The sequence below is a fragment of the Apus apus genome, chromosome 17, assembly GCF_020740795.1.
Source record: "Apus apus isolate bApuApu2 chromosome 17, bApuApu2.pri.cur, whole genome shotgun sequence".
In the NCBI taxonomy this organism is placed as follows: Eukaryota; Metazoa; Chordata; class Aves; order Apodiformes; family Apodidae; genus Apus; species Apus apus.
In genome coordinates, this window is record NC_067298.1 from 11,312,048 (window position 1) to 11,331,065 (window position 19,018).

Genomic DNA, 19,018 nt, shown 5'->3' on the forward strand with positions numbered 1-19,018 from the left:
TCAACCACCTGAGGATGGAAACAGGCTCCCGAGTAACCTCCTTTCTACAGCTGCAGGATTGAAAAGATTTAACAGATTGTCAGGTGTAGCCAGGAAATTAAAGCTCCTGGATAATATTGCATAGAGCTAACGAGGCTCAATTTGGGAAATGACTTCTGTGATGAATGGCCCCAAGCACCACAGAAAGCCTCTCCTCAGGCTCCATCCTTGCCGACAGACCCGATCCCGCAGCGCAGCTCCCAGCCCGCACGTCACTCAGCAGCTTCTAATTAGCCTCGTAGGTTTAACAAATCTCCCCGAGATGAAAGCAGGGCACAGCAGAGCAGCAAGCACAGGCAGCCCCACACTACCCACACCCCTGGCACCCAGCACCCAGGTCACGGTGCCAGCCGAGGTCTTCCGAGGAGCTGCCCCTCCTGCACCACCACCTGCAGCAGGTCTGAAGGCACTTGCCCAGCAAGAACTTCAGATGAGGAACCCCACTGCATTGACACACTCAGCCAGCCCTCTGGGCTTGCTAACTTCATTTTTACAGGCAAAAGACACAGCTGGACCTTAGAGCTGCTCAGCACATCCTCCATGGCAACACCCACAGGGCATAACCCAGGCCTCCGACAATGCCACCAGTACTGGTCTACACCAAATCCCCAGCAAGCTCATTTTGTGTGGGCCTCTTCTGCCCATACCATCTCCCTTGGAAAGCTCAAGTGCCACCTGAAGGGTCCCTGCCTTGAAAGGGAGATGATGGCAATGAGGCTGAAGATCTCCTGCAGCTCTAAGAGTCGAACTGACTTAAACAGGGAAGCCTGTTGCCGACACAAGCCCTTCTGGCCACATTTCATTTAGGACACTGGATGATGCCCAGGGAAGAAGGATGTGTTAACAAGCAGCCATGAAAGACAACACTTGCAAAGAACAGCAGGAAGTGGTAGGAGATGCCAGGAGCACATTTCACAGGCACAGATGTCATCTGTGGAGAGGGCCGGTTGTTTCCTCTCAGCACAGAACTTCTCCCTGGCCAAGCAGTCATGAAAGCAGCAAGTGTGGAGGCAGCTCCTGCCTCTATGGGCAGAGGAAGCAGCTGTCCAGGCTTGCCAGCAGCTCTCACGCTCATTACAGCCCCGCTCAATGGAGAATGAAGCAAAGGACAAAGAAACCAAACGTTACACCAAGCTTAGCTGTTCCTCAAGTGCCTCCAACATCTGACAGCCTTCCAACTCAAGACTTCTCCTCTTCAAAGGGTCTGACACCCTTCCAACTCCAACTCAAGGCTTCTCCTCCTCTTCAAAGGGTCTGAAAACCTTCCAACTCAAGCCTTCTCCACCTCAAAGGGCAGCTGAACACTCTAAAGACCTTCCACTAATTCACGAGTACCTTGAAAAAAACCAAGACAGAAAAATCCACCCAAAGAATTTGGAAGTGATTTTGCAAGTGTTGCTGCAGCCTGCTTCTTCTGCTCCTCCCTCTTAGCAATAATGTGAGCACCACGATGTGTGAATACAGGCTCTGCTCCCTCAGCAAGGTGGAAATGAGCAAATGCAAACAGATGGGATACACAACACCAAGATCCTCATCTCGAGAGCCCTTGGAGAAGAAAGGCAGTCCTGACACAGCCCAGGTCACACAGAGCCAGGTCCCTCTCCCAGAAGGTCACAAGTTGACATTTCCTTCAGGACCAGGCTGTTTGGAGTTGGAAATCCTAAGGACCTACACACAGAGCAACCTGCTGAACTGGGTGGTTTATTTACTGCAGGCTGTGAGGAGTGGAGGAGTGCAGAGCTGGGTCCCCTACAAACACATTCAATACATTTTTATGGGCGTCTTGGGAAGAACAAAGGACAATGTTCACAACTGACCAAAAGCAAAGGAGAACAAACCATTTTGCCCTGCAAAGTCAAAATTCCTAAATCCAAGGAGTAAGGCTGAGACCTGAATAACAGGGGCACACAACTCCATGTGAAGTTCAGGAGGGATCACATGCTCTGATTTATTTTTTTTAAGGCCTGAATATAAAAATTCACAGTTAGTCGTGACTATAAAAACCAACCATGGAACCCAGCCTGGCAAGGATGGTCAATAACCATTTGAAACACTCCAGAAAAGGGCATTAGGATGTTTTAAACTCAATATAGACCCTGCCTGAGGTGTTCATCATCAAGGCTGGCTATTAGAACTCAAAATTAATTGATTCCTTTTGCAAGCAGCAGTTTCCCAGACTGAGAACGGTATGAACAGCAGGATGGACCCAGGCTGGGTCTGGCACTGGTGGTGCCTCCAGCCCACAAGACCCCCTGAGCCTCTACAGCTGGTCAAATTCAAGGAAAAAAAAATACCTATCCCACCAATACCAATCTGTGATGTCCCCAAACCCCACAGTTCACTTAAGTAACAAGTTTAATGAAATCTCATTTCTTAAGTACACTATTTCTTAGGAAACACCAGTTTCCTTTTCCAATTACTGATCCCATCTAGATTTACTTACTGGCCACCCACGGAGCATTGTCACAGCACCATTTCCTAAATCACACCCCACCAAAAGTCAGTTGAGTCCTTAAAACAAGCCCTGATTCTGCTTAATAACATTAGTGACTTCACAGCGCTGGCAGCACGATGCCAGAAACACTCCACGTCCCCTTGGCACAGGCATCCATGCCTCTGGGATGGACAATGAGCAAGCAGAGAGAGGCTGCTGGTGAGCCAGGAGCTTCAGCAGATGTTGTTTTGTGGCTTGGGTCAGCAGCCAGCTCAGAGACTACTACTCTTAACTCCCCAGGCCCAGGGCTGCACTGAGGATGCTCCCAGCTGAGCACTGAATGGTTGGTATTTGCCTCCAAGCCCTTTCCAGCCCCACTGCTGTTAACACCTCTGCCCCAGAGCACCCAGAAGGCATCTCCTTGGACACAGGATCTCCCCCTGCAATAGGGCAGCAAGGATGGCAAAGCCAGAGTGGAAAAGGCTGCAGGGGAATACCTCTGGCTCCTGCTCTGCTCTCTCACCTGACCAGGAGCGACGTGCATCGCTCGGCACCAGGACAGGGAATGGCCACGCCTGGCTGCTCCATATCCAGTTTGTAGGAGAATGAGTCACAGCTCAGGTTTCAAGGTGTGATGCTGGATGTAAATCCCTTCCGAGAACTACCCCAGAACACACACACGGAGCTAGGGCTGCTCAGACCCCCCAGCCCTGCAGCCTGGGGTGACCCTGCCCAAACTGCTTCAAAGAATCACAGACTGGTTTGGGCTGGAAGGGACCCTAAAGATCATCTAGTTCCAACCCCCTGCACGGCCAAGGACATCTCCCATTAGATCAAGTTGCTCAGAGCTCCATCCAACCTGGCCTCCCCCTGGCTTTAAAGGCTGCAAACCCACACAGAGGCTGATCTGCCCCAGCCCAGGGGGAGCAGTGCAAGGGGGAGCAACCAGGGCAGCCTGTACCCCCCATGGCAGGGAGGGCACAGCCCACCAGGTCCCTCCACAGCACCAGAGGAGCTTCACCTGCACCCTGATGAATGACCAAACTCCTCAGCACAATCCCAATCTGTTCCAAGGGAGGCAGAGAAACACAGATCACATCCCCTGCCTACCCAGACATATTAGACAAGGCTGGATTCTCTTTCATTTGTAGTAATTAAAGCCTAGTGATTATCCCACTCACTAGATACTGTCTAGACACAGACTTTTCTCTGCAATTCATACCAAATCCACCTGTACTCCACTGCATGTGGCTACGTGTGCACATCCACACATCCAGAAGGCAGCTGTGACCAACTTCCCTAAACATCCTGTTTGGATCCAGCATTGATGCCAGCTGTGGGCTGGGGAGGAGCTGGAGGACAAGGGGAGCAGAGCCCAGCCCCACCCAGATGGTACCATGCGTCCTCACTCCCTACCAACAACTTCCAAGGGATGGAAAACCAAGGGATTTGAGACCAGGGGAAAGATTTGAGCCACCTCAACTCGCTGCTGACTGGGGGAAAAAGCAGAATATTTTTTTTTTTCTCTCAACAGAGAGTAAAAAAGGGTTCAATCCAACTAGTGCATTTCTTCCATCTCCCTTTCTACAGGTCTAAAAGGAATCTTCTCCCTTGCTCAGTGCAGCTTCAAGGATCCCACCAACCCCAGTGTGACAGCACAGTCCTTCCTCACAGCCACATTAAATCCACGTTCACATCCCAACAGCAAAGAGCTCAGACATGCAGGGCCCTGGAGAGCTGTAAGTCCACAGGTTCTCCAGCCACCTCCATACCAGCTCCCCTGCTCCTCACCACCATCCCCAGTACAAAGACATCTACAAAGCAAAGCAGGGCTGTGCTTTGGGATTCTTCTCTGTTTTCACAGCTTTAGCGATTTTAAAGCTTGTAAATATGCAGGAAGGGTCAGTGATTCAGCTGTGATTAAGTCTGAAATATTCCACTTGGTACTGATTTAAAAATATCCATGGTGTTCCCAGAGCATCCCTCAGAGCACAGCCAAGCACCACCCAGAGCTGGGGAAAGCTGCTAATTTTTTTTTTTTTTTTTTTGAAGGCTTGAGGTGTCTTGTGAAAACACTGAGTTCATTTGAGTAAGTGAAAACAAAAAGCAAGAGACAATAAAAGAATTAATGTTTTGTAGCTTCTTGGTGCCATTTCCCCAGAGAGAGGAAAAACAATGAAGTCAAATGGAAATTTTCTATTCTCAAAACCACTTGCACTGTTATTTTTTGCAACTAAAAGAAGATGAAAACACAAAACCCCAGCATCTCAACCTTCTGCAAATTGCAGGTTACCTACTTCTTTTTTTCCTTGGATGAAAAAAAAAAATTAAAAAATTAAACTGTACCCAGGCTGTAAAGTTTCCATCCTACAAAATCATGGAAAACCTTGCAACAGGCTTACAGCCTGCAGGGCTGGAGCAGCCTTCAAGCTCTTGCCCCAGGAGCTAAAAGACCTCAAGGACCCGAATCCTGCTGAGTCTAACACAAAATTTCCTTCCATCTCTTTGGAAAAATCCAAGCTGGTATTTCAAGTACTGAGAAATTCTGTGGATTTGAAACACTTTATGGAACATGTAATTAAGCAATGCAGTTAAATAACAGAGCCTGGTTTAAGAGGCTCATGCTATTCTTTGGAAAAAGAAAGATTGTTTCTTCATCTCAACCTGCTCCCAGTTGTACCCAAAATATCATCAACTGCTATTTCAGTTTCTCTCCAAGAAAAAGCAGGGGAGCAATAAGATTAATTCATCTAATGTCTAATGACAATTGTGTTGCCTCAGAGGAGCCATCCCCAAACAGGCAGGTGTAAGGGTGGCACCACCAGCCCCTGTACACACCCTGCAGCTGGGGAAGCCTGATGAGGTTCCACCACCTTGACTAAGAAGTTCCTCCTTTAAAATCTTATTTAAGGAGGAAAACAGCTGCCAACATCACATTTTTATCACACTTTGGCAGCTATAATTCTACTAACCTCCAAAAATGAGAAGTGACAGCATGACTGCAAGTCCTAGTCAAGAATTAGGGAGGGTCACCAAGGGTCAGTGTCATGGGGCACCTCCAACGTGGCATCACTTGGCGAGGGCAGGGTGAGAGCTCACGCTGGAAATGAACTGATCTCAAGCTAAGCTGATGATTTCATTTCCCTGGTGAATGAGGTATCTCATTATCAATACCTCACAGACACAGACAGACAAGTGCAAGTGGTTGTGAGAACTGCAGCAGAAACAGAAGTAACGATTCCCAGAACAAGAGCCAGGAGAGAGATCCAGAGAGGGAGGAGCAGGTGCACTTTGCATGCTCGTGTCAAAACCAATCTAATTTCAATCACATACGTGACAGTTTAGGTGCCAGTTTACAAGGGGTATTTCCCCCGTTGGTATATGACAGGGTGCTTGCCTGGATGGAGCCCAGCTCTACCTATCCGGATGGACAACTCGCTCTCGTAGTCCAGGTGATGAGCAGGTTCATGCTCATATTTTTCTTTCACTGCTCGTTGGTCGCAGCTCAGGGCAAACGCTGCGTGGGGAGGTCCACTGAAACCCTGCAAGGCAAGAGAGAAATGTAAGTTTTCTTCCCACATCTCCCACTTCAACCTTCTCCCAGGCTCCATCCTCTGGCATCTGTGGTGTTGGGAAGACCATCAGGGCATCACAGCAGCTCCTCACAGCTACACAGAGATGTGTCTTTTGGGTTCCCCTCTCTACAGATCACCTAGTTGTTTAGACTTAAATGTGCATTTCCAGCAGAAACATCAAGAACATGGTTAGCAAGAGCTGTGGGCCACAAAGCACAGGGCTAATGAGGGAAAGCCAAAACTCAGGTGCATTCACAGCAAGAAATGCAATTCCACAAACACAAGAATGTAATTCCACAAACACAGCTCCCTCCAAAGTCTACCTGAAGGAGACCAAGCAGGCAAGGAAGAACATTCACTGCTGTCAGCACTGCTGAGCCACTCCCAGAGGCTTGAGCTATTGGGCTGACCTCTTCATTGAGTTTACGAGGGAAACAGTTTGTTCAAAATCAAACCCATCTGAGGATCAAATGAGACACTATGTTCACAACCACCCAGTGTTATTGCAGTGGGACTCGCCCAGATGACCCAATGAAATTTCAGACTGACTTGGAATATGTTCCTACACCATTTGTAACCTTCAGAAAGCAGGGAGGGATGGCCAAAACCAACACCATCCCGTCTGCAGGGCACCCAAGCAGACGCCCTGAGGCAAGAGGGACCGTGCTGCTCCCACGAGCAGTTCCTGCCAACCTGGACACAGCTCATGAAAACCAGACACAGAATCAGACACAACTCAAGGATGTGCCAGAATCTTTATCTGCCTCAGCCAAAAAGAAAAAAAAAAATATCCTGGTAGACACCATTTCTGCCTTTCCCCCACAGTGCTGGACAAGTGGCAGGAAAGCTGGCATCTCTGGATGTCCCCAGGCTGCTCAAATCCAGCCAGAAACAGCCACAAAACTGATAGAAAATAAGGGGTTAGAGGCACAGCTAAGAGAAGAGAATGTCCCACAGTGAGGGCTGGATGACCTGGTGTAATCAGCTCTACCCAAAACACAGGGAATGGGACCTTGAGTCCATCTTGGGGAACCAGCCCCTGGGAGCATCTGCAAGGAGGGGTGGTACAAGCTGCACCTGGGATCATCACCCAGGAACAGGGGCTCAGCTGTTGGGCTGGTGGCAGCAGAATAAACACTGAACAGCCTGAGATGGTAACGAGAGACTCGATGGGTAAGGTGACGTTAAAGAAAAATAAAGGTTAAAGATGAATAACTAAATCATCTCGTTGCCCGTATTTGAATAGTATAGTCTGACCAGCACTATTAATACTCATCACACATTTGCTATCTGCTCTCTGTTGCAGTTTAATCAGGGTTCTTTCACCTCTGTTAACCCAGCCACTACCAGAAGCACTGAGGAGGTGCTGGTGTTTAAACGCCCAGGTTTACAGAGCAGAAGGCTTCTCCTTCCAGCCTTCCATTAAATGAGCTACAAACACCACAAGAGCAGCTTTGTAGGCTTTATCACCAGCGGATTGGTGGCTTCCCCCAACCCAAAGGCAGCTGCTTCTCACACCTGTGGCTTGTCCACACAGGCAGGAGTGAGCACAGGGCACGGCCGGAGCCTGTGTACCACGAGGTACAACAACTCAAACAAGGGGAAAAGAATTAACTTGTACAAGCATGAGGATAACATCCAGTGTGCCCTCAATTACCAAGCAAGGTCAAGACTATTTGCCTCAAGGTCTTCAGTCCTAATGAGACTGTTTTCTGTGCCACTGCCCTCAGCACATCAAATCCTTATCACCATGGAGCCCGTGAATCTACTTGCACCAAAGTGGAGGCAAACCTGAGGATACTTCAGATGGTTATTGTGAGGTCAGATCACCTCTGCTGGCAGACACACACACACACACCACCAGCAATTTGAAAAAATATCAGTGACCTTCAGTAAAGCACACGATTTATTCCAACTGTGATGGCTCTGAGTCATTTCAGCCCAATCCCTGCGTGAGTCCCTTAATTGGAATGTGTCAGTGGGTTAAAACAACATTAGAAAGAGAAGAGGAAAGTCAACCCACATTAATTAGTTCATGGCACTAATTAGTGTTAACTGAAATAACCACGGGGGCTGATTATTTCAAAAAAGCCTGATGCAATGACAGACTTGGACAGGAAGACCCATGGAGCTTGGAGGGAAACTATTCTGGGACACGGGAGTTCCCGCCATGCCCGGCTCTGCTCAGGGAGCTACCATGGAAAGGCTGTGAGATTGTCACAGCCTCGTGTGCACAGGAGATGAGAGAAAAACTGATGTCTTTGCAGACAGCAGAACAGAACCCCACTGCACACAGCACCCACAAAGACAGGCAGATCCTGCTTTTGTCACCCAGAAGCTGCAGCAACCCTGAATTCATCTGCATGGAAACGTGCCCCTCTCCTGAGAGCATCCTGGGCAGTGCAGCCATCACCCTGGTACTGCAGGGCAAAGGGGTGAGACAGGGAGCAGGTGGCAGCTGGTGGCTTTTAAAGCAAGCCGCCCATAGCCTCTTGGGCAGAACCTGCTTAAATGAAATGAATCCAGTTTTAAAAAAGGCACGGAGGGCGAGTGACACCTTTAAGAAATAATCTGTTCTTCCCCCCCCAAGCAATGAAGGAAAATAAATGAATAAAGAAATTGTGATGACAAAACTTGATGGTCTGACTTTGGGTAGGTCACTGGGTACCAGCTCTGGAGGTGCTGCCTGCCCAGGAAGGTCGGTGATGCTGCTCCGCCCACGCAATATCGTACTGACTTTAACCCCTGGAGCAGGCTCTGGAAAGCCACAGGAAACACAGACCATAATGCATCCACTAACAGCAGAGAGCACCACATCAGGGAAGAGAAACAGAATAAATTTTACTAGCTTATAAAAAAATAAAAAAATAAAAATGATCCTAACTTGTCCAGAAGCTGAAGCAGAGACAGTAAGAGACAGTAAAGAGCCAGGCTTTGATGGTGCCCAGAGGCTCCTGTTTCACACTTATTAGAGGAGAGAAAGTGATAACAGCTCAGAGACCAGAAAGCCATAAGAGAAAGAAGAGAGGGGTGAGGGGCAAGGAGAGCTGCAGATCTCCATGTCAGTGGCTGCCCCAGCCGTGGGGATGGACACAGCATGTCTCTGCAGCCCCCGTGTCCCCCTGCTGAGCTCTGCGGGCATCGGCTGCTCGCTCAGCTCCAGCTTCTGCACATCTGCACAGAGCCCAGCACCTCTGGGGACACAGACAAAGGCTGTGCAGCAAAAAAGCAGCCAGTGCCTGGCTCTTCTGAGGCAGGTACGCAGATTTATGTTGAAAACATGAAACAGAATCAGCTAGGAAGAGAGCTGCCTTGGAAAGCGCTTAGTTCTCAGAGAGTGCCCATTTGCATGTGGAACAACAGGCTGGCAGTTTATCCTCTGAAACAACACATCAAGGGCTCGATGCTCCCACTTTACCCTCTGCTGGCACAGAGCTGGGTGAGGGTTCCTGTGCTGGCATTTGTGACCCACCAGAGCCAAAATAGCACGAGTGACAACGACCCACTTGGGCTTCACCCCTGCCTGGAGCCGGGCTGGGGCTCCTCACCAAGGCTCCGTGCTGCTTGGTGGGACCTGGAGCCAGTGCCCATCAGAGGAGCACCCAGTTGGGTGGGTGAGGATGTGCCAGGGATGGGGCTTGAAGGCTGGGGCCAGCGGTGCTGCCTGAAGCCTGGATGCCACCAGGCATCCCCCCCAAAAGCTAGTCAGTCAGCTCCACATTCCCAGTGCATCCCCTCACTCTTCTGGGGGAAAAAAAGCTTGGGTTTAGTCAATATTGACCTGGCATGAAGTTAAGAGAAGGAGCTAGCAGGCACAGATTGAAGAGGGCTTGATTGCAGTTCCTCTCACAGCCAGGATCACTGGCAACCCCACACTCGAAACACTAAAGTCAACAACTGAAGTGCAACCTTAAATACTCCACACAATAAAAAAGCCTTTCTCAGTGCTGAAGTGGGTGCAGTCACAGCTTGTAATTAACAGCACCCACCACAAGGCTCTGGGACTCAGGAAACCCTCCTCATCTCCAGTCCTGTGGTGCCTGGCAGCCCTGTGCCCCAGCACAGCCCAGCCCAGCTGCTCAGGGTCACAACTGGGTCCCACCAGCAGCACCCAAACCCCTCTGATCACACAGACCATGCAACCATAAATTAGGAATAAGCCTGGGGGCCCCCCAGCACACCCTGGAGCACTGCTCCAGCTATGGACTAACAGCCAGCTGCCCCAATCCCACACCAACCAAACCCCAGGTAATGAAGATGGAAAGCCAAATATACCTCCATTAAAGGGTCTCCAAGTGTTCCAGGTATATCTTGGTTTGCATTTTAGTTTGAAGATGGCTAACAACAGAGCAGCAGCAACGGGCAGGGCAGAGAGCAAGGCAATGGCAGCTCTTTTGGGGCTGGCTAAGGAGAGCTGGGGCAGCACTGTCTGTCACCTTGCAAAGTGCCTTCATTCCCTTTTCCATCAAGAGCTCAACTGCCTGAAGTTTCATAAAACCTGCAACCAGAGACCACGATCAGAACCATCTGCCGAAGCCCCAAAGTGCTGCCAGAGAGAGAAGCAGAAGACAAACCACTCCAGAGAAGGCCAATGGAAAAGATGAGCACTCATGCTGCTGGTGGGCATCAGCAGCTCCTGGGGTCTCCAAACCCCACCCAAGCCCTCATCCCAACAGCCAGGTCCCAAATACATCTTAGTCCCACCACGACACCAGCAGCACCTCCAGAGCAGTGCTGTGTTGGGTCAGGATTGCTTCCCCAACCAACAAGGAGACTGGAAGGGAAACACTACGGGAATCACTACGGGAATCACTACGGGAATCCCAGCACTCCTGGCACCGGGCAGGAGCCGGATGACCCTGAGCAGAGGCCTGGATTCAGCTTAGGAACCCACCCATCCATCCAGCATCAACTTAAGGCACAAGCATCCTCAATGAAACCAGATTTCCCAAGGAGGAACAGCCCCTGAGGGCCTGACCCTGCCCCACGCTGAGCACCACCGCCCTCCCCGGGGCTCCAGCTCCGCTGCCGGGAACACCAGCATTTAACGGGAGCCCCGGCAGCAGGGCTGGGGGGAGGCCCGGGGGCTCCCTGCTTCCCACACCAACCATCTTCCATCTGGCTCCTCCTGCCCCGCAGCCTCCCCCAGCCCAGCAGGCAGCCCAGCCTGCAGCAGGCAGAGGGCTGGTAGCTATGGCAGCGCTGCCGCGGGAATTGGGAAGGAAAAGTTCAGCCAGAGACACACGTCAGCGTTTTCATGGCAGATCTGCCCCAGCACCATCTCACCAGCAGATCTCACCAGGCTGGAAGGCCTTTCTTGTCCTGACAGCTGCAACACCACACCAGAGCCTTCCCCCCAGTAACTGCAAACAGGGAAGCTTAAGTGAATATTAAGGAAAGCTGGTATCAGTTTATCTGTAACTAATGTAATATTATTGCAAGTACATTTTATTCACTGCTAATTATCAGCCACTTTGATAACTCATAACTCTAGAAAAATTGCAAACAGCAGCTTTAATCACCAGCCTCTGCTGACGAGCTGTGGGAGCAAGAGGAATAAATCACCTCTTCTGTGTCACCAGGAGGAGGGTGGGGACAGCCGGGGTGTCCTGCGGGGTGACCCGGGAGCAGCCCCAGCCACGGGGGCTCCCCTGGGAGCCGCCTCATCCGACCCCGGCTGTGCCAGAACCCGCAGCTCTGACACACCCAGCACCCCAAATCTGGCAACCCAAGGGAAGGCAGGTTTATCAAAACCCACCCCCAGACCCTCAACTAAAGGAGGGGCTCCAAGGGCAGCCCCACCAACAGGCCAACCCAGCTTTTCAGCCAAAGCAACGCTCATATTAAAAACAAATGTGGAGATTTTTCTCCTTGGCACGTCTGGGGCTTCAGCCCTTCCAGGAGGGAGGAAAAACACAGCAGGAATGTTGCTGGCAGCAGGTCTGCGAAGGCACATGCAATTCCCAGGCTCCTCGGGAAGCCCAGGAGATCTGTTACAAAACGTGCTATTTGGCAAGAGGGACGTTTGACAGGGCAGAGAAGAGGACACTTCTGTAACCTTTGCCGTTACAAAAACAAAAGCACGGGAGTTATTTCCCCTGTTTTTCCCCTGTGACCTTGCAAGAAAAAAAATAACACCTAAACAACTCGTTAAACAAACAAAACCCACCTCTGCCACAGCAGGAGACAGGTTGGGTGTCACCAACCTCCTGCCCACCAGGAAACCTGGAGAAACCCCAAAACACCATCAATTTCTTTCTCCAAAGGAGCTGTTGCTCCAGGGAAAGTTTTTAAGCACACGAGAGCTGCCCACCAAAACCAGTTAGGATGTATACACACTTCCAGTTACTTGCTGGGAGGAAACTGGCCAAGCTCACAGCCAGACCCTCAGGGACGTCTTCTTGAGGGATATTTTCCTGAGGACTGTCCTACCCAGCACCAGCAGCCCGATGCCTGGCTTGCTCAGCAGGACGCAGCAGAGAGGCTTGTGCCATCAAGTCAGCACTACAATATGAGATTTTAATTGTTAGCAATAAACCTTTAAGCCTCAGATGGGATTAACAAGAGCTTTTTCTCCACACGCTTATTAAAGTCTAATGGAGACCAGCTTCAGTTCTTCCCTCTCCCCCTGCCCCCTTCCCACCTTGTACATTTGTAGCGTGGCAACATGTATTTTTACAGTCCTTTATTATGCATGGTTTTGTGCAAGGGTAAGAGAAAAAGCAAACAAAACTTCAATTAACAGCTCATTTTTACACGATACACTCCTCAGTAATGATTTGCTGTCGGGGCAGATTGAATTAATGGGAAAGGGTGAACAGAGCTGGTAGCTGCAAAGTCAGGAGCCCTGGAAGGGGATGGAGAGGGCTCCTCAGGGGGACAGTGGGGTGAATCCAGGCTCAGCCAGCGATCCAGCAGCCCTCAGAGGGCAACTCACACCATGCCAGTGCTGCCTAATTCCATTAGATTAAAACACAACTTCCCCTAGACCTGCAATTAGCCCCACAGACGTGCACAGCCCCTTCTCCCCACATCCCCCCAAGCACACCAGCCCAGGGACCCCCAGCCAGCTCCTTCCCAAGGCCACAGCTTCCGCTCTTCTGCTCCTCTCCACATCTTGTACATCCCATAATCCCCAAAACAGCACCAAAGCCCAGGAGAGAGACAACTCTTTTGCAGGAGCTGAAGAAGCCCAAAACACTTTCCCAAAGCACAACACGATGAATCCACAGGAGAGGCCCTTCATTCTCTTCAGCTGCTGCAATTAATTTGTTAATTCATTACAGACAAGAGGCACAATAAAGGCACTTGCTGATCACCACCACCACTGAGCAGCTAAACAACCTTCCGTCCTTTGGAAGCTCAGGGCAGTAAAGCTGGGACTGTCCCATGGGAAAGGCTGAATGTTGAGCTGAAGCATGGGCTGGTGCCCCTCCAACCAGCCCCATGGGCAGGGCTTGTCCTCAGTTTTCAAGAGTAACTTGTTTGGGCACTGGACTCCAACCAAGACAACCTAAAGCCCAGAAACTGAGCTCCAAGGTCAGGCCCTCCCAGAGTTTATTTATACGTGTAAAATGTACCTCATCTATAACATCTTGACAGGCCTTAAAAAACATGTACAAAATGTAAACCAAGAGCATGATGCCCTCCCGAGCCTGCAAAGAGCCTGAAACCCAAGGAGAAGACTCATCCAGGCGATTTTTTAGTTTGCATGAGCTCTGAAGCTTGCGGCCAACAGATAAAAGTCACATCCCTTTCACCACCTCGTTGATAATCACAGTGTGATGGGAGGAGGCAGGAAAACACACCACGAGGATTCTCACACCCTGAGGACACAGACACCCATGGCCACATGTCCAGAGCATCAAGTGGGTGCAAAAGCTGAGACACCCACGAGGTCCAAACACCAGCAGAGGAGCCTCACCCAGGCTGAGCAGAAAGGAGCAAACAAGCTGTTTTCCCCCAGTTCCCCAGCAGCACGTCCCTCTCCAGCAGGTCATTAATAAGGCACCACATCCCACTAGATGAAGAGCCAAGGTCTGTTTGACACCACCACCCCATGGCCACAAGTCAGGTGGCACATGGGGCCATTTGCACCCCAAGGGTGGTCACAGAGCACGGCAGGGCAGGGACCCTCCCTGGGGACACAAGAGGCACAGAAGGGGACACAAGAGGCACAAAACTGACTCCTCACAGCGGGGTGGCAAGGCAGGCTGGGCAAGTCAGAGCAGGTTGGCTCCGTGCTGCAGCTGCAGAGCTGGGTGTCTCTTCCATGCTCCCTTCCTCTCCCCGACATTCCCCACCCAACCAGCGGCACCTCGCTCGCTGCTGCTGTCATCTTAATGGCAGGTTTACCTTTCACAGCAGAGGCATTAATTGGGGGTTATGCTACAAGAGAATTCAAAGGCGGATTTTTTTTTAAGATCAAAGAACAGCAGAGGGAACCATCCACAGCACTCGGTGTGCCTGGGGGCAAACGAGGCCTCCTTCAGGTGCTGGGAGAAGAGCTTGGATGCTACAGGAGCAAGTCTTACAAGAGATGCCAGCTATCATATCATAGAATGGACAGGGTTGGGACCCAGTCCCAGGTTGCCCCAAGCCCCATCCAACCTGCCCTTCAACACTGCCAGGGTTGGGGCAGCCACAGCTTCCCTGGGCAGCCTGGGCCAGGGTCTCACCACCCTCACAGGAAAGAGTTTCTTCCTTATGTCTAACCTAAATCTCCCTTCTTTCAGTACAAAGCCATCACCCCTTGTCCTGTTACTCCATGCCCTTGTAAAAAGTCCCTTCCCAGCTTTCTTGTAGCCCCTTCAAGTACTGGAGGGGGCTCTTCCCAAGGGACCAGCTCCACAGCCACAGGAAAGGGAGGCAGAGGTATCCTAACTTCTTCCACAAGCTCACTCTGATGCAGGCAGGGTGCAGAGCATCTCCACAGCGATGGAGGGAGCTTGAAGTTTCTTGAGCATCACCACCAGCTTGTAGAGCCCAGGAGGCTCCCACCAACAGAGCCCATCTGAGGTGAAGCAAACATGCAACCCTGGGGTGCTCTGAGCATCCACATACCCTTCTGTCCAAGCAAGCAGCAGGTCAGCACCCACACCCAGCTCTCCTGCTGCCTGTTCTCTGCTCGTTTGAAAGCTAAAACTGAAAGTAACAAACAGAGTGGCCAAATTCAACCAGCAACAAGGTCAGACACTGTCCAGGACCCAGCAGAACCACGCTGGCAGCAACTGCCTCCCCACTGTGCCAGCCAGGCTCTTCTGGCAGGGACAGGAGAGATCTGGTACTCCAATTTGCTCTTCCTTTTGGAAAATTTATCCTTTTTTACAATTCTGTGCCAGGCCCCAAAAAGTAATTGAAATTCAGTCAGCAAAGGCTGAGCCACGGAGGGGAGAAAAGCCCCACGTCGCATCACCAGCCTTATCAGTCAGTATTACCCACTTGCTGGAGTAACCAGCAGGGACTGAGGTGATTGATCATGGAACAGAGACAGGAATTTAACCCTGACTTGGATGCAAAGCTCTTTAGCTGTAGCTTTGGGGCTTCAAATATGTTTTTTTGAAAACATGCTTAGCACATAATAAGAGAGAGAATTAGAATTATGAGCAGCTGACAAATTGAACTCTGGAAGTAAATAACTCTTTACCTCCATTAATAAAACAAAATGCTCTTCTAGAAGTTAGGATCATTACAACTTTGTGCTTTTTTTTTTTTTTTGGCAAATGATTTCACTCTGTCTAGCAACAACTGGATTTCAATCCCTAAAAGCAGGGCACATGGGCAGGGCAGGGGTGGGAGGCAGGCTTTCCACAGCTCATACAGGCAAACAGATCTGAAATAAACCTTAGGGGGTTTCTGGGTCCTATCTTCAAGAAATGGGACTTGAACAAGAGGCCTTCAGAGGCTCCTGGGGGTGGGCTTTGTGGTCAGCACCAGGGATGGTGTTTGAAATCCTGCCCTTGCCACCTGCCTGGGACAGGACACACAGGAGCTGGTCCTGGCATCAGTCCCAAACAAGATATATAACCCTCCACAAGAGACCACAACAGGGGAAGAGCTGGGCTGGGTTTATTTAATAAGTCAATAAGACTCGTTCCCAGGTAGGTCCCATTTATTCAGAGCTAGCAGAGGAAGGAGCTGTCCCAACTGAAAGCTTTGCTGCGTTCCCTGATGAGGCTCTCAAGAAAGGTCTCCCTTCCTCAGTCATCAGAGCTGGATCCTTCCTTCCTTCCCGAGCCAGTGGAAAAGGGCCAGAATGTCACAAACCAAAACAAACAGAAGGGCTGCTATTTATTTTCCCCTAAGCAAAGGAAATCAAAGCAAACCAGGAATGCACAAGTCCAGCTGCAGCTCACGCAAGCCCACGTCAACTGAGTCCCTCTGTGTCCATCCTCACCCCTTTGCCAGGCAAAGGCTCAACTCCTGCAGCCCCTGCACAAGCAAAATATCAATTCTGGCTGGACTGGTGTGTTTGCACGTCCACCCATTCCCACTTTGTGCTTCAGGATATCCCCACACCACCTCAGATCCCACGACAGCGATGCTGAGACATAGGAAGGCTTTGCAGGCAGCAGGAGAACGGACCAGGAGAACCTGAACACAGTCTGCACGTAAAAAAAGGGGCAGAGTCACTTTGCATGCCCCAGACCACCAAAACCACCTCAGTGGAACCCCTTTATTTGATCATTTTCCCAAGATTATGTGGCCCAAGACACGCAGGTGCCGGGCTGAGCCCGGTGAGATGCCACCCATGCGTCCGGTGGGTCCCCAAGCAGCACTTCAGTCCCACGCTCAAAAATTTAATAAGCCGGAATATACACATGCCCCCCCCACCCAGCACGTCCCCCTGGTTAATGCTCGAATTGAAAACACCTCCACCTACTATGGCAAGGAGGATGTGCAGCTAATTAACTTTCTAGGAGTCGCAGATGAACAGGAAAAAGCACATTACAAATGGGAACTTGTGATAGGCACGTCTCGGAGGAATTAGCAAATTGCATAAGAGGAATCTTTATTCCTATTATAAATTAACACCAGTGACAAGACCCAGCACATTTTTACTGCCTCGTGAAATAATTAACCCATCAAATCCAGCTCCATGCAAATCAGAAGGGAGAGCAGTATTAAAAGCTTTCCATCTTCACCGGGAGGAAGCACCAAGCCAGGAGGATCAGCAACATCCCTGAACTGCACCCACAGCACTAATGATTGTCCTGCCTTGTTATCCTGGTACACCAGGCATGTGCTAGGAATCACTGCCCAGTGCTCACCAAAGAAAAGATGCTTCCCATGGTCTGTGGTTTAGCCCTGAGAAAGAGATTGTGATTGGAAATAAGATGCAGCTACGCTCGGAGCGAGAGCGATGGTCTCTCCTCCCCCTCCTGCAGCTTCACCATCCTCACACTATTCCCAGCTCTCCCCTGATACGTGACTTGCACAGATTTAGAAAGCAAAATATGCATCCTCAAGGCACATTCTGAGCCAAACAACAGACACCATCATTATTAAACAGGAGAGTATCCCTCGATGTCTGTTTATCGAGTTCTCAAATCCTTCCCAAGGGTGTTCGCCAAGAATAGCCTAAAATTCACTGTGCAAAATGCCCAGTCCCAGACCACATTCCAAAAAAGCTTGCAAGCCTCAAATTTGCAATCATAGAGCAGGGCAGAAGAACAATGCAACTGCATTTTGAAAGGGTTAATAGGATCCAGCCTCCTAGTACCACCATCCAGACACACGTAGCTGCTCCACTCTCCTCCATCCCACGTGAAGATCCCCAGCCTGCCCCCCAAACCATTCTGCAGCTGCAAACCACAGCCCAGAACTCTTCAAAACGGATCTGAAACACAACACCCAGACCCCTGGCAGGGGTTTTGGCCAGGATGGTCCTTCCAGCAGCACCCAGAAAGCACACACCAACCCAGCTGAAAGGCTTTTAAAAGGCACTTTTGTTATTATTTGTTTTAAATCTAAGGAATGGTCAGCCCCTCACATGTGGCTTTATTGATTTACTCTGTACTCAGAAAAAAAACCCAGAAAAACCAACAAGCCCCACACCAAGCTGACCAGAAGAAAAAAAATAAATTTAAAAATCCAACTGAGATGGTATTTCCATGACAGAATTACAGCCCTGGATCCCCATTCCCAATCATCTTTTACATGAGAACTATTGGCAGGCTCCTAGTTTATAACTGAGTAATGGCCCATCCGCTCCCTCCCTGGATTATATATTAACTCCTGATTCTCCTGCAACATCTGCTCTCCTCACCCTCCCCCAGAGCCACCTTTGACACTCATCAGTTGCCCCAGGGGAGCCCCCAGGGCTGCCCCAGACCCCCCCACACTGCAGCACCCATCCAGGTCCTGGACCGCGCTGGGCTGTGGCTGCAGAGCTGCACCCTGGGTGCTGGGAGGGCTGGAGCTGCTGTGTCTGAAGACAGATGTTTCTGAGCAAATTAAGCCAAGAGGCAGAGGAGATGAAGCTGATTAAGCCTCATTATCCCATTTAGCATAATGATGGTGGAGCTGAGAGGACGTCAGGCAGCCGCGGAGCGGAAAGAACAGGGTGGTTGAAGGAAGCACATCTGCACATGGGCAGGCAGGGGTTTATCACCTCCCGCTGTGACCAGCTCCTTGTCTCACCTTCATAGAAACATTAAGGTTGGAAAAGACCTCTAGGATCACCAAGTCCACTTTCCCTGCTTATGCTACCTTCCCACTCCCACCAGTGCCCCATCTGGGAGTTCCCACTTACTCAGAGGAGCATTAAGGTCTGGAAAAAGCAGGAGTGAGGGAGCTCCTGGAAGCTGCAGCTTCAACACAGGCTGGTCACTGAGTCCAGACCCAGTATCCCACCCAAAGCCCACCTGCCTGGGCATGGGAATGCTCCCAAGAGCCTGCAGCACCCACTGGGAGAGGTTCTGGGGATCCTGTAGCTCAAAGACAAAGGCAACACACACATACGTGTGAA

General features: G+C 50.4%; 1 protein-coding gene across 3 annotated transcripts in view; it reads right to left on the reverse strand.

Annotated features, from left to right (window-relative positions):
• SLC39A11 (solute carrier family 39 member 11) overlaps positions 1-19,018 on the reverse strand; it is an 81,287-nt gene that overhangs the window by 52,092 nt on the left and 10,177 nt on the right. For 2 of the 3 annotated variants that reach the window (XM_051635191.1, XM_051635192.1), the window contains exon 5: positions 5,871-6,015. In XM_051635191.1, the coding sequence (XP_051491151.1) occupies positions 5,871-6,015 (145 nt within the window). The remainder of the gene's footprint in view (positions 1-5,870; positions 6,016-19,018) is intronic. The other variant, XM_051635193.1, reaches the window with a different exon arrangement.